The sequence below is a fragment of the Bos taurus genome, chromosome 16 (assembly GCF_002263795.3).
Source record: "Bos taurus isolate L1 Dominette 01449 registration number 42190680 breed Hereford chromosome 16, ARS-UCD2.0, whole genome shotgun sequence".
In the NCBI taxonomy this organism is placed as follows: domain Eukaryota; kingdom Metazoa; phylum Chordata; class Mammalia; order Artiodactyla; family Bovidae; genus Bos; species Bos taurus.
Window position 1 is genome coordinate 44,325,924 of NC_037343.1, and position 24,773 is coordinate 44,350,696.

Sequence of the window (24,773 nt, forward strand, 5' to 3'; positions counted from 1 at the left end):
TGCTTGTCAGTATGCATAGTTCATAACACAATGTTTTTAAAAGTTAGATGCAAAAAAGATAATCTATCCAGATGATAATCTCCTTTTATGAGTTACTTGCAAAATCAAATCTAATGTAAACTGAAAACTATAAAACATCATTGATGGAAATTAAAGATGACCTAAATAAAAGGAAAGACGTCCCCTGGTCATAGATAAGAACATTTAATATTATTAAGACGGCATCAGTCCCCCGAAATTTTCATACAGATTCAATGCAATCCCTATTTTTTTTCCAGAAATGGAAAAGCTAATTCTCAAATTGATACTGAATTGCAAGGGACATCAAAGAGCTAAAATAATAGTGAAAAGGAAAACACTGTGGCAGGACTCACACTTCCTCATTTCAAAACTTACTGCAAAGCTACAGTAACCAATGCTGTGTTACACTGGGAAGAAGAGAGCATAGGTGTAAATCTTTCTGAACTTGGATTAGGCACTGGCTTCTTAAATATGACACCAAAGATGGTAAACCAAAAGCATAACAGCCAGAGGGAGAAAAAAGAGGTAAACTGGACATTGTCAAAATAAAAACTTTTGTATTTCCTTGTATACTATCAAGAGATTGAAAAGACAACCCCACAGAATGGGAGAAAATTTTTGTAAATCATGTATCTGATAGGTCTAATATCCAGAACATATAAAGAACTCTTACCACTCAATAACAAAAATACAACTTATTTAAAAAATAGGCAAGGGATTTGAACAGACATTTCCCCAAAGAGGAAATGCAGGTGGTCAATAAGCATAGGAAAAGATGCTCCATATAATTATTAATTAGAGAAATGTAAATCAAAACTCTGGGAGATGGTGAGGGACAGGGAGGCCTGGCGTGCTGCAGTCCATGGGGTCACAAAGAGTTGAACACTGAGCAACAACAAATCAAAACCACAATGAAACACCAACCATTCTAGGATGGCTAGAATCAAAGAGTTAGGAGACTGTGGAGAAATTAGAGCCTTCATACATTGCTACTGCTGCTGTTAAGTCACTTCAGTCGTGTCCAACTCTGTGCGACCCCATAGACGGAAGCCCACCAGGCTCCCCCATCCCTGGGATTCTCCAGGCAAGAACACTGGAGTGGGTTGCCATTTCCTTCTCCAATGCATGAAAGTGAAAAGTGAAAGTGAAGTCGCTCAGTCGTGTCCGACTCTTCAAGACCCCAGGGACTGCAGCCTACCAGGCTCCTCCATCCATGGGATTTTCCAGGCAGGAGTACTGGAGTGGGGTGCCATTGCCTTCTCCTCATACATTGCTGCAGGAATATAAAATGGTGCCACTTTGGGGAAAAGTCTAATAGTTCCTCAAAAAGTTAAAAAGGTAGTAACCATATGACCCAGAGAAGACAGAGGAACCAGAGATCAAATTGTCAACATCTGTTGGATCATAGAAAAAGCAAAAGAATTCCAGAAAAATATCTACTTTTGCTTCATTGACTACACTGAAGCCTTTGACTATGTGGATCACAACAAACTGTGCAAAATTCTTCAAGAGATGAGACTTTACCTTAGGAAAGACCAGCTTACCTGCCTCCTGAGAAATTTGTATGCAGGTCAAGAAGCAACAGTTAGAACTGGACATGGAACAACAGACTGGTTTCAAATTGGGAGAGGAGTATGTCAAGGCTGTATATTGTCACCCTGCTTATTTAACTTATATGCAGAGTACATCATACGAAATGCCAGATTGGATGAAACACAAGCTGGAATCAAGATTGCAGGGAGAAATATCAATAACCTCAGATATGCAGATGATACCACCCTTATGGCAGAAAGTGAAGAGGAACTGAAGAGCCTCTTGATGAAAGTGAAACAGGAGAGTGAAAAAGCTGGCTTAAAACTCAACATTCAAAAAGCAAAGATCATGGCATCTGGTCCCATCACTTCATGGCAAATAGATGGAGAAACAATAGAAACAATGAGAGACTTATTCTCTTGGGCTCCAAAATCACGGCAGATAGTGACTGCAGCCATGAAATTAAAATACGCTTGCTCCTGGGAAGAAAAGCTATGACCAACCTAGGCAGCATATTAAAAAGAAGAGACATTACTGTGCCAACAAAGGTCTATCTAGTCAAAGCTATGGTTTTTCCAGTAGTCATGTATGAATGGAAGAGTTGGACTAGGATGCTTTTGAACTGTGGTGTTGGACTCTTGAAATTTCCTTGGACTGCAAGGAGATCAAACCAGTCAATCCTAAAGGAAATCAACCCTGAGTACGCATTGGAAGGACTGATGCTAAAGCTGAAGCTCCAATACCTTGGCCACCTGATTCAAAGAACTGACTCATTGGAAAAGACCCTGATGCTGGGAAAGATTGAAGGCAGGAGAAGGGAATGACAGAGGATGAGATGGTTGGATGGTATCACCGACTTGATGGACATAAGTTTGAGCAAGCTCCGGGAGTTGGTAATGGACAGGGAAGCCTGGTGTGCTGAAGTCCATGGGGTCACAAAGAGTCGGATGCAACTGATCTGTACTGAATTGAACTGAAATGACCCAGGAATTCCACTCCTGGGTATATACCCAAAAAACTGAAAATAAACGTTCACACACAAACTTGTAAATAAATGTTGACAGCAGCATTGTTTATAATAGCCGATTGATAAAATAGAAAAACAAATAAGGGACATCCATACAATGGAATATTATTCAGCCATAAATGAAATACTGATATATGCCACAATGTGGATGAATTTTGAAAATAAGCTAAGTGAAAGAAGCCAGTCACAAAAAACCACCTACTATTTGATTCCATCTCTGTGAAATGTCCAGAATAGGCAAACCCATAGACACAGAAGGTGGATTAATAGTTGCCAGGAGCTGGGGAGAGTGAGAAAACGGGGAGTGACTACTGTTATAAAACACAGTTCCATTGAGTAAGTGGTAAAGATCTTCCTGGCTTTATTCACTCATGAATCATGTAGCAGCCCATCTAGCAAACAGAAAGGAGCTCTGAAGAACCGGACAAAATAGAAGACTTTTACAGGCAGAAAGAGGTGGGACAAGGAAATTAGTCAGCAAAGAGCTGATTATGTCAGCTGAGGTGGCCTTCCTTTGGGGGATTGCAGGGGTCTATCAATGAATTACTTCACTACTGCAGAGCAGGAAATTCCAGACTGACTGATTAAGACTGCATTCCTATAATACAATTATGTAAAGTTTAAAAAAAAAAAAAAAAGACTGCATTCCTAGAAGAGGTTGAAACCACAGTCAGGTTAGGTATGAAGTCCTGTTTTTGTCCCTTGAGCTTAGCATGTGATCCCATTTGGGACTTCTTACCTTTCTTTTGACCCTGTGGGATATGCTCAGTCGTGTCTGACTCTCTGCAGCCCTATGGACTGCAGCTGGCCAGGCTCCCCTGTCCATCAAGTTTCTCAGGCAGGAGTACTGGAGTGGGTTGCCATTTCCTTCTCCAGGGATCTTCCCTACCCAGGGATCAAACCTGCATCTCCTGTATCTCCCGCACTGCAGGTGGATTCTTTACCTGCTGAACCATCGGTGTTTCTTTTTGAGGTGATGAAAATGTTGTGGAATTTGACAGGGAGGATGCTTGCACAAACTTGTGTATACACTATAAATCACTGTACATGTGTTTAGGTGCCAAGTTGTGACTGCGTGGACTATAGTCCGCCAAGCTGCTCTGTCCATGGTATTCTCCAGGCAAGAATACTGGAGTGGTTGCCATTTCCTTCTCCAGGGGCTCCTTCCAGCCCACGGATTGAACCTGCCTCTCCTGCATTGGCAAGTGGGTTCTTTTAACACTGAGCCACCAGGCAAGCCAACTGTACGCTTACAAGGGCCAATTTTATGGTACACGAATGGTACCCCAATTTTTTAATGGAATTTTCAGGGGAAAAAACACTAATAAATTAGAAATTGTTTCCTTTCTGTAAGACTTCACCCACTAAACTTAATTAAAAAAAAAAAAACCATATCAGTGATCGTGCTCATTGTAAGAAAAATTGGAAGCATTCCCCTCGGGAACCACCACCCACTTCCAAACTCCCACCTCTGTTATCATTGCTTAAAGAACGAATCACTTCGAGTGTTGCTTTTGTTACCAGTGGAAAGAATGCCTCCACCCCTCCCTCCAGCATACCACTGCCCCCTCACCAACCCCCCTCCCCCATACACAGGCTGGCAGTAAAAAAAGGAAGGAAATATTAGCCCTAAAAAAATTGCCGATACATCCCTCCCCAGGACGTCCCGCAGACCTGCGGCCTGCAGGATGGATCATGCAGGGTACCATGAGTGTGGTGTGAGCAGAGCGGCGGGGACTTGGGGAGCGTGCCGCGGAGCTGTTGGGCAGCCTTAGGGGCACGCGCGCCGGGGCCAGGGCGGGGCTCGTGAGACAGTCTAGGCGCCGACGCGGGTCCGCCGTCCGGACTTGGGGGCCATGGGGCGGGGCTTGAGGACGAAGGGGTGTGGCGTCAGGACGGGGGCGGGGCGCACCCGCTGTCTGGACGTGGGGGCTAAGGAGCGGAGCGTGGAGGGCGGGGGGGCGTGGTAGGGGAGGGGCGTGGCCTGGGGCAGGGGCGGGGCGTGGGCCGCGGGCCCCGAGGGCTCTGGAGGGCTGGACGCGGGCGGGGCGGGTTCTGGGACGCTAGCAGCTCGCGGGTCTGTGCCCAGACAGCTGCGGCGGCGGCGGCGGCGGCCACACGCGGATCCCCGATCCCAACCCTCTCCGCGCTGGGCCATGCCACTTCCCGTGCCGCCCACCGAGCTGGTGCCGTCGGAGCGCGCCGTGGTGCTTCTGTCGTGCGTGCTCTCCGCGCTGGGCTCGGGCCTGCTGATGGCCACGCACGCCCTGTGGCCCGACCTGCGCAGCCAGGCGCGGCGCCTGCTGCTCTTCCTGTCTCTGGCCGACCTGCTCTCGGCCGCCTCTTACTTCTACGGGGTCCTACAGGACTTCAAGGACTCCTCGTGGGACTGCGTGCTGCAGGGCGCGCTCTCCACTTTCGCCAACACCAGCTCCTTCTTCTGGACGGTGGCCATCGCCCTCTACCTGTATCTCAGCATCGTGCGCACGGCGCATGGGTCCGAGACTGGCCGCCTGCTCTGGGCTTTCCATGTTATCAGGTGGGTGACGGCGACGCCGCTTTCCTTCAGGTTCCCTGATCCCTGCCCGGATCCTGTATGCTGTCCCTGTGGCCCTCGCCACTCTCAGGGCCACGCGTCTTGGTCGGACCTTTGGCCGGTCACCCAGCCGGCAGTGTCTGCTCATGTCCCGGGATAGCCCTGGGCCAGCGGAATGATGGTCTTGATGACCTAGTTCTATATATTGCCGCAGGGGTCGTCCCTTTGAGGTGGCCCCAGCTCGAAGCTCCCAGGGAGGTGGGCGCCTCAGCGAAGGCCCTGGAACGTGGGGGACTAGAGCTCACCCTCAGAGCCAGACCCTAGTAACTTGGAAGCACCTGGAGAACTGGTGAGGCCACTCTGGACCTTTGGCCACCTGTTTCACTGCCTTCTGGCCATTCTGCTGCCCTTGGGCATAGGGACAGGCACCTGAGAGATGAGTTAGGTGCCCCAGGATGGAAAAGTACATGTAATTCATCTGGCCACTCTCAGGCTGCCCTTCACCCAACCCTCTGCCTCAACGCTAAAATTTAGGAAGGACAGTCTTGTTTATTTTATCTTTACTCATCTCTAAACCTCAGGCACCAATCTCTTGTTATCTATGTTCTAAATAATCTTTCTTTCCAGAGTTCAGCAGCTCTGAAATTGAGGTCAGAGGCAGAGGCTGGTCTGGAAGACAGCTGCCAGCTGCCTGGAGTCTCTGGGTAGCGAGAACCAAGGCCTTGTCCTGCCCTGGCATTGTAGTGTCTCATCCAGGTAACTCACCTGTGAACCAAGGTTGGCCCCTTCCCAGTGTAATCTCAGGATGCAAACATCTGGTGAGGTCCTGTGCTGAACCCAAGGCAGGAATTTTATAGAGCTTCTTTCCTCTTCTCCCTCCTCCAAATAAGAGCACCAAATGCTGCCCTAATTATAGGTCCTCTCTGTTAAATACTTGAGTTCTTTCCAAGGGACAGAGGATGGTCAGCACTTTTGTAGAGACAAGTCACCTGGGTGTCACAACAGTAAGGTCACAAGCCTGCAAGAGTCACTTGACCTCAAGGTCTCACGGCTGTTGGAGGGAGGCCAGCTGGTCCCTGGGAAATTAAATGGTCTGCTTCTCAGCTGTTCAAGTCAAAATGTTTGCAGTGAGCCATTCAGACAGGGTCAGGTGCTACAGAGACCCACAGAGAAGGGGCAGCCTTTCCTTTCTCTCTGTCCCACTGGATCTCTGCATCCATTTCTGGGACCCTGTTCTTGGGAGCCTGGTTGGGTGTGGGCAGCGTAAAGCTCACGTGTACCTGGGAAGGAGCCCAAGACTTCCTTTGCAAGGTTCTCTTCTCTTTTCCCCCCTCTTTTGAAAAGTACTGAATGCAATGTATTTTTTAAGTGATAAAGAGAACCTGTGCAGCTTCTATAGAAAAGACACATTTCCTAAGAACCTTTCTTTTCACTTCTAGGGACGTTTTCTGTGATGCTTAGGGAAAGCCTTCTAAGAAAGCCCGTGTGTCCTTCTCTGGCTGTAAGGAACCAGATGGTTCCTCTTGTCTGTTGTATGTGATCCACCTACTTTATATATATATGGCTACATTGGGTCTAAAGTTGCAGCGCACAGGCTCAATAGTTGTGGTAGTTTAGTTACCTCACCAGGGTTCAAACCCAAGTCTCCTGCATTGGAAGACAGATTCTTAACTACTGGACCACCAGAGATGTCCCTATCCACTTGCTTCTTAAAAGAAAAAAGACATTTTTCCTGTCAAAGGGACTTTGACAATTTTTTCTCTTCCAGAAATTAGCACTCCCTTTGCTAGTCTAAAACTTGGTAAAAACCTGTCCAGCAGGTTCATATATTGACCTGGATCCTCCCAGATGATATTGCTAAGGATTCTTCATTGTCTTTCTTTGAAGGATTAGTTTATGGCTGCTGAATGACCTCTTCAGTTCAGTTCAGTTCAGTCACTCAGTCATGTCCAACTCTTTGCAACCCATGGACTGCAGCATGCCAGGCTTCTTTGTCCATCACCAACTCCCGGAGCTCACTCAAACTCATGTCCATGGAGTCAGTGATGCCATCCAACCATCTCATCCTCTGTCGTCCCCTCTCCTCCTGCCTTCAATCTTTCCCAGCATCAGGGTATTTTCCAGTGAGTTAGTTCTTAGCCTCAGGTGGCCAAAGTATTGGAATTTCAGCTTCAGCATCAGTCCTTCCAGTGAATATTCAGGACTGATTTCCTTTAGGATGGACTGGTTTGATCTCCTTGCTGTCCAAGGGACTCTTTAGAGTCTTCTCCAGTACCACACTTCAAAAGCATCAATTCTTTGGCGCTCAGCTTTCTTTATAGTCCAACTCTCCCATCCATACATGACTACTTGAAAAACCATATCTTTGATTATATGGACCTTTGTAGGCAAAGTAATGTCTCTGCTTTTTAATATGCTGCCCAGGTTAGTCATAGCTTTTTTTCCCAGGAGCAAGCGTATTTTAATTTCATGGCTGCAGTCACTATCTGCCGTGATTTTGGAACCCAATAAAATAAAGTCTGTCACTGTTTCCATTGTTTCTCCATCTATTTGTCATGAAGTGATGGGACCGGATGCCATGATCTTTGTTTTTTGAATGCTGAGTTTTAAGCCAGCTTTTTTACTCTCCTATTTCACTTTCATCAAGAGGCTCTTCAGTTCCTCTTCGCTTTCTGCCATAAAGGTGGTGTCATCTGCATATCTGAGGTTATTGATATTTCTCCCGGCAATCTTGATTCCAGCTTGTGCTTCATCCAGTCTGGCATTTTGTATGATGTACTCTGCATATAAGTTAAATAAGCAGGGTGACAATATACAGCCTTGACGTACTCCTCTCCCAGTCTGTTGTTCCATGTCCAGTTCTAACTGTTGCTTCTTGACCTGCACACAGATTTCTCAGCAGGCAGGTAAGGTGGTCTGGCATTCCCATCTCTTGAAGAATTTTGCACAGTTTGTTGTGATCCACATAGTCAAAGGCTTCAGTGTAGCCAATGAAGCAGAAGTAGATATTTTTCTGGAATTCTCTTGCTTTTTCGATGATCCAGTGTATGTTGGCAATTTGATTTCTGGTTCTTCTGTGTTTTCTAAATCCAGCTTGAACATCTGGAAGTTCTTGGTTCACATACTGTTGAAGCCTCGCTTGGAGAATTTTGAGCATTGCTTTGCTAGTGTGTGAGATGAGTACAATTGTGTGGTAGTTTAAAGAGTCTTTGGCGTTGCCTTTCTTTGGGATTGGAATGAACACTGACCTTTTCCAGTTCTGTTGCCACTGCTGAGTTTTCCAAATTTGCTGGCATATTGAGTGCAGCACTTTCACAGCATCATCTTTAGGATTTGAAATAGCTCAACAGGAATTCCATTACCTCCACTAGCAAGGACTTCTTGGCAGTGGGAAGTCTCATCTTCAGACTCAGGCTACACAGTGACCCAGTCATTAACCATGTCAAATGACTGGAAATCAGTACTCTTCTTCAGACCTTCCAGTCTCCAAAAATATTTTAAAATATGAATACACAAAAGGTCAATCTCTATTCTCTAAAGAGTTCTTATGAGTTGATTTTTTTTTTAAAGAAAACTGACAAATATCTTCAGAAATGGACAGAGGACATTCTGACAAAGTAGTAAAAGCATGAATACTCAAACAAGCAATAGCAAAGAAGTACCATTTTCTCTTTAAATTAGAAGGAAAAAAGTAGTAAGGCAGGATATTAATGTGATATGCAGATGACACTGGTGTTTTCCTAATTATTTTTGGCCATGTAAATTGGAATAATCCATGTAGAAAGTATTTGGTTCATACCTCTTGATCCCAGAAATCCTATTATAGGGATCTAGTCTAAGGAGATCAACCAAATGACATGCAAAGCTGGATGTACAAAGGAGTTTGCATGGCACTGTTAGCCAGTGATGACAATTTGAATGTCCAAAAAATAGGGGATCAGTAAGTTATAGACTATAACCTACCTGGAAGTGTTATGCTGCCATTAAATACTGGCCATGAAGTCTACAAGTAATATATATATTTTTAAGTGGTAGGACATGATAAGTAGGAAAAGCCATCTATAGAGCTGAATGCAGCCATACACCGCAGGAGGCTGGAGAGACTAGTACCCATGAAGTCCCTGCATGCCCCCTGGGGCTCTATCATAATGCCTGACATAGTTTCCTTTACTGAAAGACTTAAAAAAAAATCTCATTGGGGAAGGAGGGCAGCTTAAACTTTATCCTCAGAGGTCAGGCTCCTGAGGTCTTGCAAAGTGCTGTCTTGATTCCTTAGCGCCTTGATCCTCCATAACCCAGGGGACTCACCCAGGGTTGATCACCCTCCAGCCACAGCTGATGAGACTTGCCTGAGCCACAGAGCTGTGAGCAGGAGGCTCCGAGTTAGAACTTCAAGGTCAGTGCCCCTTTAGGATTCCGTCTTGTCTCTTGGCCTTGACAATAATTTTTTAAACTGAGAGGTAATTCGGCAGTCATTTATTTTTAGCATTCTGGATTTCCCCCACTATTAATGTGCAATTAAATACATTAGCTTTATTTATCTTTTCCATTAATTTTTTTCTGGAATCATTTAAGAATAAGTTGCAGACCTGATGCCCCCTGCTCCTAATCCTTCAGGGTGTATTTCCAAAAGGCAAGGGCAGTCTCTTGCATGACCATGTTGTTAGTGTTGTTCAGTCGATAAGTCATGTCCGACTCTTTGCGACCCCATGGACTGTAGCCCACCAGGCTCCTCTGTCCATGGAGTTTCCCAAGCAAGAATAATGGAGCGGGTTGCCATTTCCTTCTCCAGGGAACCTTCCCAACCCAGGCATTGAATCCACATCTCCTGCATTGGCAGGCAGATTCTTTACCACTGAGACACTTGGGACTAGTACAGGCACCCTATTTTGTAGGATATCTCTCTCATCCAGGTTACCTGATGCTTCCTGGTGAGTGGAATTGTTGCAGAAAGGCGGACCCCCTTTAGGGCCCAAGAGTGGATGCTTGTCTAACATCTGGAAATGAATTGTCCAAAGAGGCACACGTGCTGACAAAGCAAGAGACTTTGTTGGGAAGGGGTGTCCACAGGGAAAGCAGTAGGTAAAGGAACCCAGGAGGACTGCTCTGCCACGTGGCTTGCAGCCTTGGGTTTTATGATGAGGTAATTCATTTCCAGGTAGTCTCTGGCCAATTGCTGTGACTCAAGGCCCTTCCTGGTGGTGTGAGTATTGCTCGGCCAAGATGGATTCCAGTGAGGAGGATTATGGGAGGATATATGGACTGGAGTCTCCTGTCTCCTTTTGACCTTTCCCAAATTCTTCTGGTTGGTGGTGGCTTGTTAGTTCTGTGTCCCCTACCAGAATCACCTGGTGAAAAATGACTCATGCAGATGGTTACTGGGGTGGGTGGGTTCAGTCAGTGTGTCCCTGAACAGATTCAGAATCGGCACTTTGGGCTGAAATCTCACAGAAACCGGTTCTCGCTTGCTACCTGGGGGTGGCTGGCAACTGTGACTTGTACGTTTCCTGGTGATGTTCACTTTGATCACTTGGTCGAGGTGTTATCTACCAGTCTCCACTGCAGTTACTCTTTTTCCTTTTGTAATTAATAAGGATTTTGTCTAGATAAACCTCCTGGAAGTCTCAAGCTCTCCCTCAAGGGTTTCATATCCATTGATTCCTATAGCATTCCAAGGTGAATCTTCTGGTTGTTACTTCATTTTTAAGTGAAGTGAAAGTTGTTCAGTTGTGTCCAACTCTTTGCGACCCCATGGACTGTACAGTCCATGGAATTCTCTAGGCCAGAATACTGAAGTGGGTAACCTGTCCTTTCTCCAGTGGATCTTCCCAACCCAGGAATCGAACTGGGGTCTCCTGCATTGCAGGTGGATTCTTTACCAACTGAACTATCAGGGAAGCCAAGGTGTGAGAATGTTCCACGTTCAAGGGCAAGTCCTGCATCAGGTCCCTTCGTACTGTGTCTTAGCAGTGGCAGCGGCATCATACCGACACCACATGACTGATCGATTGACTGAAACATAGTTGACTTACAATGTTGTGTTAGTTTCAGACTCAGTTATATATTTATATTCTTTTCTAGGTTCATTTTCCTTATAGATTATTAGAAAATACTGAGTAGAGTTTCCTGTACTTTGTAGTAGGTCCTTGTTGTTTATCTATTTTATATATAATTGTGTGTATGTGTTAATCCCAAACACATAGGATCTTAAATTATCCACCCACTCTCTCCCTTTGGTAACCATAAGTTTGTTTGTGGTCATGTTGTACATGCATGTGGATAAGCATCTGTGACCATCTGTTTGCAGTTCTCACCTATGAAAGTGCTGGGCAGCTCAGTGGCCACGGGTGGGGTCATTTCCCTTTTGATAACATAAGCCTGAAACCATCTCTCTCGCCCTGCAGAAAGCAATTTGCCTTTCAAAACAGCCCCTCTTCCCCCGCAAGGTGGGGTGGGCTCCTTCTGAACCAAGATGGCAGGGTCCTTAACTGTCTCCAACCTGCGTACCCCAGGGCCACCTGTTCCAGGCATCCACTGGTGTGTCCTGTGATTGCGGGGGGAGGTTGGGCCAGGGGTGCCACATCTCACCATGGGCCCGGGCCAAGCTGGCTGCCTGCAGCAGCCTTAGGATTTCTTTGGGCTCCACTGAAGTGGGAATAGATGTGGGCATGACCCCTGGCCCACGTGCCCACCCACCCTCTGGCAGTGGCTGGGAGTTCTGGAGGAAGAGAGAAATCTAGGGCACCGCAGAGTCACCATAAAACCCCCTGCTGTGGGGACGGGGAAGTTCCCGTGCAGAGAAAAGGTGAACCGTGGGCCCTGAAGGGGAGAGCCTGTGAGCTCTCTAAGCAGACACCGGCTTGCTCACCGAGGGCCCAGTGACAAGGCCCCAGGCGACCGTGCCTGAATGGGGATAGATGCAATGGCCGCGTGAACAGCACCCCACGCCAGGTGGTGCTCCCCAAAGTGACAAGAGCTGAACTGACTTTGTTTTCTGAGAGCCCTGCTACAGTGAGGTCTCTGCACTGCATTTGCATGTTCGTGGGGGCACCAGGGGCTGCCCCTCGACCCTGCTGGGGCACATGCAGATGCCGCAGGCCTTACCTGGGCCCAGGTGGGCAGAAAAGCATCCCTGTGTGCTACAGAGCGCTCCTTGACCCCCCAGAACCAGGACTGCAGAGCCCGGCTCTGGCAGGGAGTGTTTCGCCTCTGCAGCCAGGGCCACAGAGCAACCTCATGGTGGCCTGGCCAGTGGCTGACGCCCTGAACTCCCACGTCCTGCCTCTCTGCCCAGCGCTTCACACTAAGAGCCCATTGTCCGGGCAGAAACCTCCAGGCCTCCTCAGGCCTGGATTCCTTTCCCCAGGCCCTGCTCCCTGCAGCTGCCTCCCTCTGGGCCGGCTCTGTCCTTCTCCCAAGATCTTTCTAAATCGGCACATTGTTGCCTGGTGGTTTCGTCCTCAGAGCATCTCAGGGTCACGTTCACAGTCATGGCTTTCCGTAGGGCACAGGCACAGGGACCAGGCTCTGCTGTTTGGGGAGAAGACCCTCCTGTGGCCTCCCAGCAAGGGCCACCCATGTAGCAGAGATCTGTAGGAAGGGTGAGGTCTGGTGAGGGGCAAGTGCAGGAATCCACAGTGGACTGAGGAGATCTGGAGCCCGTGGGGCAGAGCGGGAAGGGTCTTTCCACCCCTGAGTCACCCCAGGCATTCCCCACCCTGACTGGTGGGACAGGTTTCAGAAGATCCCCAACTGGGCAAACTGGGAACTCTGAGGGAAATCCAGAGTGTTGCTCTTGTGGGCACCGGCCGCCTCTCGTGGGACTCTAACAAATGCCAGGGAATTCAGGTGTGGGAGGTAGCCTGCTCACTGCCCAGCTGATCCCGCGTTGGTTCAGCTTCTCACTGGGCAACCAAAGAACAAAGTGAATGCCGAGTTCCACAAGCCAAGCTCGTGTCCAGGCTGCAGGACTTTTGTCAGTTTACACCTCCCCCAAGCTTACTGAGGGCCCCCAGCTCTGCTGGTCTGGGTGTGATGAGAGGGGAGGTCCCCAGGGCTGGGCTGCGGTCCCCTGCCCCTGCATGTCTCTCCCCTACAGTTGGTAAGACAGCCTCTGCCTTAGTCTGCTCCAGCTGCCCTAACAAAGCCCACAGACTGGGTGGGGCACTTACTTAAACAACAGACATCCTTCCCTCCGGGTTCCAGAGGCTGGAAGTCTGAGATCCAGGTGTGGGCAGGGCCTCCCCTCCTGGCTTGCAGAGAGCCGTCTGCACCCCGTGTACTCACATGGTCGTCCCTCAGTGAGTGTTTGCATCCAGATCTCTTCTTACAAAGCCATTTCTTGTTCAGTCTCTTAGTAGTGTCTGACTCTTTGTGACGCCCAGGAGTGCAGCATATCAGGCTTCCCTGTCCATCACCATCTCCCAGAACTTCCTCAAACTCATGTCCATTGTGTCAGGGATGTCCTCATCTCCTCCGGTCCTCAATCTTGCCCAGCATCAGGGTCTTTTCCAATGAGTTGGCTCTTCCCATCAGGTGACCAAAGTATTGGAGCTTCAGCCCCCATCTCCTTCTACCCTCAATCTTGCCCTGCATCAGGGTCTTTTCAGTGAGAGGGCTCTTAATATCAGGTGGCCGAAGTATTGGAGCTTCAACATCAGTCCTTCCAAAGAATATTCAGGGTTGATTTCCTTTAGGATTGACTATTTTGATCTCCTTGCAGTCCAAGGGACTCTCGAGTCTTCTTGCATGGACACCTGTCCTATTGGATTAGGACGACCCAATGACTTCATTTTGACCTCATCACCTCTTTAAAGACCTTATCCCCAGATACAGTCCCATCCCAAGGTTCTAGGGGTTCAGACTTAAACACAGGAATCTGGGGGAGATGGGGAGACATACTCACCCCATAACTGCCTCTGAAGGGGGAGGTAGCCAGCTTGGAGTGTGGCCTTGGTTTCCAGGCAAACACAGGTGAGAGCTGGGGCTGGATGCCTCTGGGAGAAGCCCTTGGTGCCCTTCCAAGTAGGGGATTCTGCTCACAGATGGGCTTCTGTTGTTGTTCAGTTGCTCAGTCCTGTCTTTGCAACCCCATGGACTGCAGCACACCAGGTTTCCCTGTCCTTCACCATCTCCTGGAGTTTGCTCAAACTCATATCCATTGAGTCAGTGATGCCATCCAACCATCTCATCCTCTGCCATCCCTTTTTTTGGTGTAGTCTTCAGGCGCCTTCCATCTAAGTGACCCCAGCCCTGCTTCTCCTCGGCCTATATCACAGGTTTGGAGAGAAGGGGTCACCTGCGCTAACCATGTCCCTCCTCAGGCCTTTTCACAGCATCCCCTGCATGTGGTCACATGACTTCCTTCCCTTGGTGGGAGCAGGGAGGGGAGAAAGCTGCCAGTTCAGCCCCCTGCTTTGGGACTTGAGCAGCATGCCTGCCTTTTCTTTCCTCTGTCCGCCTGATGGCTATTGCACTCACCGGCCCTCCTCAGAAGTCTTTCAGCACTCAAGGCCCAGTGCCTCCTCACATGCCTGCTCTGGTGCCAGCGTCACAGGCTCAGGTTTAGAATATGGGTCCCAGGTGTCCACATGGAGGCAGGACAGTTTGCTGGCCACTCTCCATCACCCACATCTGAGCATCAGGGAGACCTCTCCGACCACGTGACCTTCTGGGCCACGATCAACTGCAACCCTTGGTCTGTTTCATGTGTGCTGTTGTTAAGCCATATCTTACTTCTTCTGGTTTTGTTTACTTTTTGATTGATGGTGTTTTTTTTTACAGGGATAAAAAAGAAGCCTGTTACGTGGTATTGGGTAGGCCAAAAACTTCATTCGCATTTTTCTGTATCATCTTACAGAAAAACCCAACTGAATTTTTTGGCCAGCCCTATACTTGTCAGAAATTAGCAGTAGACATTTCTGGAAAGTGGCAATTAGGTCACACTTGTCTTTACAGAGTCCCTTCCAGGGTCGCATACCACCAACAGCTCAGGGTGATCGCTTGGCCAGAGAGCAACTTGGCTTATCTGAGGTTGCCAGCCTTTCACCTCGCTCTGTAGGTGAGAACCCAGTGCAGTTTCAGCCCCCCATCCCTTTCTTCCCTTGTCTAGTGGTGACCTGGAGCCAGTTTGTGGAACCCAACTGTTAAATTTCAGGGTATTTTTTGGGCTGGTTGTTAGCTAGAACTATCATTAAAAATTAAACTATTTAAACGTACAATTAAATAAATTATATGAAAAACAAGAACCCCTTTGGTCCTAATTATAGTTTTGTTGATTTGTAAGCAGATGTCAGCAAACTTTTCCTGTAGAGGACTGGATAGTGATTATTTTCAGCTCTGCAGGCCATGTGACGTCCCATGCAATTGCTCAGCTCAGCTCTGGTAACTTGCAAGCAGCCATAGGTGACATGTAACCAGTGAGTGTGGCTGTGTGCCAATAAAACTTTATTTTAAAGAACATACAACAAATTGGGAGATTGGGACTGACATATATACCAGTATATATAAATATATATATTTATATATATATTTTAGTTGCTAAGTCATGTCTCACTCTTGCAACCCCATGGACTGTAGCCCACCAGGCTCCTCTGTCCATGGGATTTCCCAGGCAAGAATATTGGAGTGGGTTGCTACTTCCTCCTCCAGGGGATCTTCCTGACCCAGGGATCAAACCCAGGTCTCCTGCACTGCAGGCAGATTCTTTACCAACTGAGCCACCAGGGAGGAGATTGCTAATAAGGACCTACTGTGTAGCACAGGGAACTCTACTCAATGCTCTGTAGTTACCTACATGGGAAAAGAATCTAAAAAAAGAGTGGAAAATACTGTATATTAACACATGTATGGAATCTAGAAAGATGGTACTGACGAACCTATTTATAGGGCAGCAGTGGAGATGCAGAAATAAACAGACTCGTGGACACAGTGGGGGAGAGAGAAGGTGGATGATTTGAGATAGTGGCACTGAAACATACACATTACCATGTGTAAAGTAGGTAACCAGTGGGAATTTGCTGTGTGATGCAGGGAACACAAAGCCGGTGCTCTGTGACAGCCTAGAGGGGTGGGCTGGGGAGAGAAGTAGGGGGAGGTTTAAGAGAGAGGGACATATTTATACCTATGGCTGATTCATGTTGCTATATTGTGCTATATTGTGATGGCAGAAACCATCACAATATCATAAATTACCTATTCTCCAATTAAAAGACTGTAAGAATAAAAAGAGTGGCTATATGTATATGTATAACTGATTCACTTTGCTGTACAGCAGGAATGAACACATTTTAAATCAACTATACTCCAATTTAAAATAAATAAAATGGAAAAATAAATTTAAAAATCAGACTTTGGGCTGGATTTGGCCTGAGACCCCTAGTATGTTGGACCCCTGATCTAAAGTTAAGAAAGTGATTAGGAAATGTCATGTCCAACTCTTTAAGATCCTATGGATTGTAGGCCGCCAGGCTCCTCTGTCCTCGGGATTCTCCAGGCGAGAATTTTGGAGTGGGTTTCCAGGCCCTCTTCCTGGGGATCTTCCCGACCCAGGGATAAAACGCATATCCTTATGTCTCCAGCAATGACAGGTGGATTCTTTACCACTAGTGCCACCTGGGAAGCCCAGGAAATGTAAGTAGTAAAGATAAAATGTAAAAGTGTTTCTTGTCTCTGAACCTAAGCCCAGGTAGCAGCCACATCAGGGCAGGTGGGAAGCTGGACATTCAGGGGAAGGTGATGAGAATGGGCCAGGTCCCAGAGCAGGGAAAAAGAAGAAATATCTTCTGGTGTTGGAAAAGTGTTACCTGAGTCACAGAGAGGTTGGTCATGTCAAACATCATATCAACTTCATATCAAGCCAGTAAAGTTCCCAGCACTTGTCTGGTGCCCCAGGTCTTCCTCATTTCACTTCCATCTTACTCGTTAAGGAAAATGAAAATAGCATCCACCTTCCTGTCAGGGAACTACTCTCATTGGCTAACTGCAACCACAGGTTGGCTGCGGATACCAGTTTGGAAAAAGTCAACAAGAGCATCCTGTGAGAATCAATTGGCTGTATGGAGTACACAATGAGTATTGTGTATTTTATTATTGTTTACAGATTGTGTGCCTCGCCTCACATCGTTTTTTTTTTTTTTTAAATAGTGAAGTATGGTTGCTTTACTGCAAGAAATAAAGAACTTTATTAAAGTGGTCCATTTTCAAGAATAGCTAGTTTTGAGTGACAGCTTGCTGATGCAATAGTTACAAAACTAGAAAGTCCAGGCAAACAGAGAGAGGGCGGGATGCCTAGGATTTTCATGCTGGCTCATTCCATTGGTGAATTCAAAACATAAGAACGGAAATAGGTGCGGAGGAAAGGAGGAAACAAGATGTCAGTGAGGGGCCAGCCCATAAAGAGAGAGGAAGTAAACCGAGGTGACACCCAGGAAGATTGTTTGCTCCACAGTGTTCAGCCAGTGAGGAACTGGAGGAGGGGCTTGCCTGCTAGGGATAGCTTGCGGATAACATGATCCATGTAGCGACCCTGGGTGAGCCTGCCCACCAGACACCCGATCTTGCAAGACCATCATTAAAGCCCCGCTTCCCGCTGCACCTTGTTTCTCCAAGACCATTCGTTTGAGTTTGGGCTGCTGAGCGTGTTTCTCACATTACGATTGATGTGTTAGTTTCTGCTGTACAGCAACATGAATCAGCTCTAAATACACATGTATTCCCTCTTTTTTGGATTTTCTTCCCATAGGTCATCCCAGAGCACTGAGTAGAGTTCCCTGAGCTATACAGTAGGCTCTCATTAGTTATCTATTTAATGTGCTGTTGTTTAGTCACAAAGTCCTGTCTGACTCTTTTGCAACCCCATGGACTGTATGTTAGCCTGCCAGGCTCCTCTGGCCATGGGATTTCCCAAGCAAGACTACTGGAGCAGGTTGCCATTTTGCTCCAGGGGTTCGACCCAGGGATCAAACCCATGTCTCTGGTGTCTCTTGCATTGGTAGGTGGATTCTTTACTGACTGGGCCACCTGGGAAGCCCATCTATTTTATACATAGCATCAATCGTGTATATATGTAAATCCCAATCTCTCAATTCATTCCACTTTCCCTTGCCCACCTAGGTTTCCATACGTTTTACTTTATATTAGTAAAACTCATAATCAGTTTGTGTGTGTGTGTGTCTGTATGCAGACGTCTTTCTGATGTTAAAACATCACCAACACACCAGTGTCTTTACCTATAAATTACGCATCTGTTGGAGCCTGCTTGGCGGGGTTATTAGACCATCCCGCCCATTCTGTTCCCACGCTCCCTGAGGTTACTCCTCTGAGTGGGAGGTACACTCAGGTACCTCCCAGGCAGCTTCTGGCTCCAGTAAAGCTGCTGTCTGTGCTCAAGTTCAAACAGCGACTCTGACTGATCAACCCACAGTCTCAGCCCTTTTAAAACCTTTTGTCTATTTGGTCTTCCCTCTGGCTGTTTTCCAGCACAGACTCAGCTCCAGGCACACCCATCACACAGAGGAGAGACATCGCGTTGTAGCTTTTGTCCATCAGACCAAAAGTTGTAAAACCTGGACCACGGTTGTCACCCTGTGGTCCCTGGGTTTCCTTTGGGGGCCCTGAGGATGCTGAGGAGGGAAGGAGGCAGCTTCCTCCTGCCAAGCCTGTGCTCTGCCTTCCCCCAGGATGGGAATCCCTGGCTCCCATCCTGCCAGCTGATGGTCTCTACTCACTGCTCTCCCACCTCTAACTTCAGATTTCTGGTTCAGCCCTTTAACAGGGGTCCCCACCCTCTGGGTTCTAATGCCTAATGATCTGATGTGGAGCTGCTGTAACCATAATAGAAATAAAGTGCACAATGCATCTAATGTGTTTTGTTGTTGTTCAGTCGCTAAGTTGTGTCTTGACTCTTTGCGACCCACCATGAGCTGCAGCACTCCAGGCTTCTCCATCTTTCACTATCTTCTGGAGCTTGCTCAAACTCATGTCCATTGAGTCAGTGTTGCCATCCCACCATCTCATCCTCTGTCATCCCCTTCTCCTCCTGCCTTCAATCTTTCCCAGCATCAGGGTCCTTTCCGGTGAGTCAGTTCTTCGCATCAGGTGGCCAAAGTATTGGAGCTTCAGCTTCAGCATCAGTCCGTCCAATGAATATTCAGGGTTGATTTCCTGTAGGATTGACTGGTTTAATCTCCGTGCTGTCCAAGGGACTCTCAACAGTCTTATCCAACACCACATCCCCAAGCCATCCTCCCCCACCCCTCATTCTGTGGAAAAAATTGTCTTTCATGAAACCAGTGCCTGGTGCCAAAAAGGCTGGAGACTGCTGCTTTAAAAGCCTTTCACCTCCTTTCAGGAATGTCCTTGCAGTGAACATTTAATTGGGAAAAGCTGTCTTGGCCGCTGGGCTCATGCTTCATTCATTCAGTAGGTCCTAGTTTTGCCCCGCCACACGCCGGGCACTGATGTGGATGCTGAGGTGGAGCAGTGAGCCCACATGGCCATCGCCTTCTGGAACTCATAGTGGACACATGTTGTCCTTTACTAGGATGGTGTGCGGTTGTTTTTTGAAAATTGGAGGATAATTGCTTTACAATGTTGTGTTGGTTTCTGCCATACACCAGCATTCAATGCAGCGCTATTTACAATGGCTTGAGTTTTAAAGTGGGAAACTTTTATAAAGACAAAATAGTTTGACAATAATATATATTAACTTAATAGATCAATAATTCTTCACAGGACAAGCATTTGGCTTCCCTGGTGGTCCAGTGATTAAGAATCCTCCTGCCAATGCAGGAGACACGGTTTGATCCCTGGTCCAGGAAGATCCCACGTGCCACGGAGCAACTAAGCCCGTGCACCACGACCACTGAGCCTGCACTCTGGAGCCTGCACTCTGGGGCCCTTCTCCACAAGAGAAGCCACTGCAATGAGAAGCCTGTGCACCACAACTAGAGAGTAGCCCCCGCTAATCACAACTGAGAAATCCCTCTCCCAGCAACCGAGACCCAGTGCAGCCACAGATAAAGTTGAAAAAAAATAGCACACTCCATTGTAAGTGTAACATAATAATCCCATAGTCCTTTCATTTGGGTGGAGTTTTGGCCCCTCCTGTGCCTCTGTGCCTTCAAGGGGGACATGTCGCTTCCGCCTCCGGACAGCCGGAGCTGCAGGGCTGTGGGGCCCTCCTGCAGCGGTCAGTGGAACATGGACACCAAGCCTTCCCCAGGCCCAGGGAGCTGACTTTCTCCTTTGCATCACCATGCCTGCCCTGCCTCCTCCCCCATCCTGCAGCCTTTGGAGACCCAGATAGAAACACCGCTCTTCTAGCCTCCTTTTGGTAACAGACCAAGTGCAACTTGGACCACATGTTCTATGACTTTCAGAAAGAGCTGGCATCCCTTACACAGAGCCCTTGAGGTAGAACCGCTTTCCCGCTTTCCGCACTAAGTGTTTTCCTAATGACACTGTCCTGGTCACTTACTACCTGTTCTCTGGGCAGCTGACCTGGGACATAGGCTCGTGTGTCCTCCTGGGGTCACAGGCCTCATACCTCCCTGGCGCCTGCACCGCAGGCCTGGATCCTGGATCCTGGGACCTAGGGATGAGCCTGCCTGACATAAACACGGACACACCCTGTCCTGTGTGCGGACCTCACGCTGATCAGTTCATTCTGGTAATGACTGACTGCAATGCTCTGCTCCAGGCACTGTGATCATCCCCATTTTGTGCAGAAAAACACTGATGTGTTGCAGCCACGCGGGGCAGGCCCGAGACTCGGACCCAGCCTGTTTCATCGCTGTCCAAGCTCTTAACCACCCTGAGGGCCTCCACATTAGCTTGTTTGAGTCCCTCTCACCAACTTGAAAGGTTTTGGGGGAAGACTGGTATGGGGACTACCAGGGAAGGGCCCTGGGGCTCGGCCCTAATCTTGGCTGTGTTGCCATTGTGCTAAACTCTAGAAAAGTCCATCCAGCACTGCCTTGAGAGGGGGCCCTACCCCGGCTCTATGCTTTAAAGTGTCCCCTTGGGTTCTCTGGTGGCTTAGATGGTAAAGAATCTGCTTGCAATGCAGGAGACTTGGGTTCAACCCCCAGGTTAGGAAGATTCCCTGGAGAAGGGAATGGCTACCCACTCCAGTATTCTTACCTGGAGAATTCCATGGACAGAGTAGCATGGGTCGCAAAGAGTCAGACAGGACTGAGTGACTAACACATTTGGATCCTTGCCAGGGCCCAAGAAGACATGTCTGCCTAGAGCCTACCCCCTCTTCTAGTTCCTGCTGCAGCTGCACGGGACCCTGACAGCCGCCAGTGTATGTATGCACTCCCGGACCCAGGCTGGTCACGGGGGCCTGTCTGCTAGTGGGGTGTCTGGATGATGTTTGGCCACATGGGCCGATGTTTGCAGGTTGGTGCCCAGGCCTCCCGAAGCAGGAAGGAGTTGGCTGTTCCGGTGCTATGGTGTGTGATTTTAGTCACTCATTCGTGTCTGACTCTTTGAGACCCCATGGACGGTAGACTACCAGGCTCCTCCATCCACGGGATTCTCCAGGCAAGAGTACAGGAGTGGGTTACCATTCCCTTCTCCAGAGGATCTTCCCAACCCAGGATCGAACCCGGGTCTTCCACATTGTAGGCAGATGCTTTACCGTCTGAGCCACCAGGGAAGTGAGAATGCTATGGCATCCTAGTCTCCGAGGAGCCTGGCAATTCTGAGTTAGAACCCAGCCTCCTAGCGCTTGGGAGGATGTGTGTGTCCAGGTGGGAGGCCAGGACAGCCCCTGTGTCCCCTTTCCTGGGCTTAGGCAGAGCAGAGCTGGGTTGGGGGCTTTGAGGACTCCAGCCCCCCTGTTCTCCAGGGACACTGTCTGCTGTGGGCTTGGGAGAGCACTGACCTTGTCTGCACAGCATCCCGGTCGCTTCGCCCTTGCTGGCTTTGCTGGGAGCTGGGTCTGACCTCACCGCGGTCTGTTTGCTCCTTACTCCTCAGCTGGGGGGTTCCGCTGGCCATCACCGTGGCAGCTGTGGCTCTGAAGAAGATCGGCTACGACGCCTCGGACGTGTCGGTGGGCTGGTGCTGGATCAACCTGGAGGCGGAGGACCGGGTGCTGTGGATGCTGCTGACCGGGAAGCTGTGGGAGCTGCTGGCCTACGTCACTCTGCCCGTGCTCTACCTCCTCATCCGGAAGCACATCCACCGGGCGGTAGGTGCCCCGGGGGGCCCGCCCAGAGCTCTGTGTGGCCAGTGTGTCCCCGCAACAGGGTCGGCCATCTCAGGGGAAGGACGAGTGGCCGGCCAGAGTGAGGGAGGGCTTGCTCTGCATCACTCACCGTGATGCATGCCGAATTTTATAAGCACTGTGGGTTGTCTGGTTTGATAATTACACAGCCCCGTCGGGGCGGGTCCTTTTATTCCTTCATTTGTGGATGAGGAAACAAGGCTCACCAAGGTTAAGGGGCTCCGCAGACTCCCAGTGAGTGGAATCAAGGAGGCTTACGAGCTCAGCCTGCGGTCTGGGCCACAGCTCTCTACTGCCCCCTCCTGGACAGATCCATGCAGTTGTTTAACCTTGAAAGGAACCTGGATGAAAGATGCTTACGTGCAGATCAGCACTAGCCAAATAAGAATTGACCTGGCAGCCCCACCCCCACCCCCCGAGTTGGGGAGGGAAGGCCACAGACTTCCCTAATCAGTGGTACAAATAATTCACTTCTTATTCTTGGTGATTAAAATATCCTAAGTGGTAGGTTTTTCGGGCTCTCAGGAATTCAATAGACTGGGCTGATCAGAAGTCTGCTAGACTTCTGGCCAGAAACTCTCAGAAAGAATGCTTTTCCTCTGATCATCTGACCGAATTGTTCCTTGTGCTGGACTACCGGTTCATTTCTGCAGATGTGAAGTACAGGCTTTCTCCTAGCCATGTACAAGTCGTTGCTGTGATTGTTTAGTCACTAAGTTGTGTCTGACTCTTTGGCAACTGTAGCCCGCCAGGCTCCTCTGTCCATGGGATTTCCCAGGCAAGACTCTTGGAGTGGGTTGCCATTCCTTTCTCAAGAGGATCTCCCCAACCCAGGGATCAAAACCACATCTGCATTGGCAGATGGGTTCTTTATTGCTGACCCACCAAGGAAGCCAGCCATGTGCAAAGGGCTACCCCAGAAATGCTCAGATTAGCCCATCCATTGATCTGCGCAAGCATTTGTTCAGTGCATTTTTATTGAGCATCTACTATACATGAAAGTTCTGAGTGGCAGTGGGAGTTTCTAATGAGAATTCAAGCATGGTTCCTGCACTCCTAGGAGGAGGCAGAGGTGCAATTCCGATGGAAGGTAAAATATGGCACCTGGCTGGAGTGGTAACAGAGTGAAAGCTCTGGGGACAGGCTTCCTAGCTTATCCTGCTGATGTGGTGTGTGTCCTTCTGCTCTGCGTTTTCAAGGCTGAAATTGTAGGAGAGAATGCCCCCATCTTTCGAGTGTGCTGCAGGCTCAGCAACAACTTCCAAGTGTGTAAAATTCTCCTCGCAGCTGTCTGAGACCTGATCCCCACCCTGTGCTCCTGTCCGTCTCCTGAAACACACACTTTGGGTTTTCTTTTTACTTGGAAATCTACCTGATTCTCACTCCTCCCTGCCGCCCTCTTGTGGCTTAACTTTGAGTCACTGACAGAGATGCTGGCAGGAGTACCAATGGGTCTGAGATCCTCTCTGTCTTTGAAGGGCTTTTTAGTTGGTCTTCTGTCTGGGCTGGGGGTGCCCTTCTCACCTCCTCTTTCCTCCTGCCCTAGGAAGACTCCAGGGCTCCCAGATGGAAGTTGCCAAGGGCCCCACCAGGCTCTGCCCAGGACTACCCCCGTCCCCCCGCCCCGCCGCCCAGCTGCAGCTCTTGCCTGTGTCTTTTTTTTTTTTTGGCTGTTTGTCTACCTGATGCAAAGAGCTGACTCATTTGAAAAGACTCTGATGTTGGGAAAGATTGAAGGCAGGAGGAGAAGGGGACAATAGAGGATGAGATGGTTAGATAGCATCACCGACTCAATGGACATGAGTCTGGGTAAACTCTGAGAGTTGGTGATGGACAGGGAGGCCTGGTGTGCTGCGGTTTATGGGGTCACAAAGAGTCGGACCTGACTGAGCGACTGAACTGAACTGAACTGATGGGGCACGTATGCGGGAGAGAGCTTGTGCAGAGACCCGGGCGTGGGGTGTGCCTGGCATGTTTGGAGGATTAGGAGGTCTGTGTGGCTGGAGCAGAATAAGCATGAGGAATGTGGCAGGAATGAAGTCAGAGAGAGCTAGAGTTGGGGACTTTTTAAGGAACGGATGAAACGAGGAGTCACCAAGAGCTTGGAGTGGAAGACTGGCTTGATCTGACTTAGGTTTGTTGTTGTTTTAATTTTTACAATGTTGTGTTGTTTTCTGCCATACAACAATGTGAGTCGGACATAATTGTACATACATCCCCTCCCTCCATGGCCTCCATCCCTGCCCTCCCGTCCCCCTCCCACCCACCCCCACCCCCCGCCCATCCCTCCAGGTCATCACAGAGCACCACACTGGGCTCCCTGTGATACAGCAACTGCTCAACAGCCATCCATCTTATGGGGGCTTCCCTGGAGGCTCAGATGGTAAAGAATCTGCCTGCCATGCAGGAGACCTGGACCC

At 48.8% G+C, this 24,773-nt stretch overlaps 1 protein-coding gene and 1 long non-coding RNA gene across 6 annotated transcripts in view; one reads left to right on the forward strand and one right to left on the reverse strand.

Moving 5' to 3' along the window:
- GPR157 (G protein-coupled receptor 157) overlaps window positions 1-24,773 on the forward strand; it is a 68,053-nt gene that overhangs the window by 38,798 nt on the left and 4,482 nt on the right. For 2 of the 3 annotated variants that reach the window (XM_002694048.6, XM_059875725.1), the window contains exons 1-2: window positions 4,073-5,120; window positions 22,104-22,317. In XM_002694048.6, coding sequence (XP_002694094.1) covers window positions 4,738-5,120; window positions 22,104-22,317 — 597 coding nt within the window. In that variant the 5' untranslated portion in view covers window positions 4,073-4,737. Of the gene's footprint in view, window positions 1-4,072; window positions 5,121-22,103; window positions 22,318-24,773 lie in introns of those variants that run through there. The other variant, XM_059875726.1, reaches the window with a different exon arrangement.
- The window catches only part of LOC101905940 (uncharacterized), a 43,249-nt gene that overhangs the window by 9,920 nt on the left and 8,556 nt on the right, over window positions 1-24,773 (reverse strand). For 2 of the 3 annotated variants that reach the window (XR_237788.5, XR_009490854.1), the window contains exon 1: window positions 5,883-6,020. This is a non-coding gene — a long non-coding RNA (uncharacterized lncRNA). Of the gene's footprint in view, window positions 1-5,882; window positions 6,021-22,008; window positions 22,201-24,773 lie in introns of those variants that run through there. The other variant, XR_009490855.1, reaches the window with a different exon arrangement.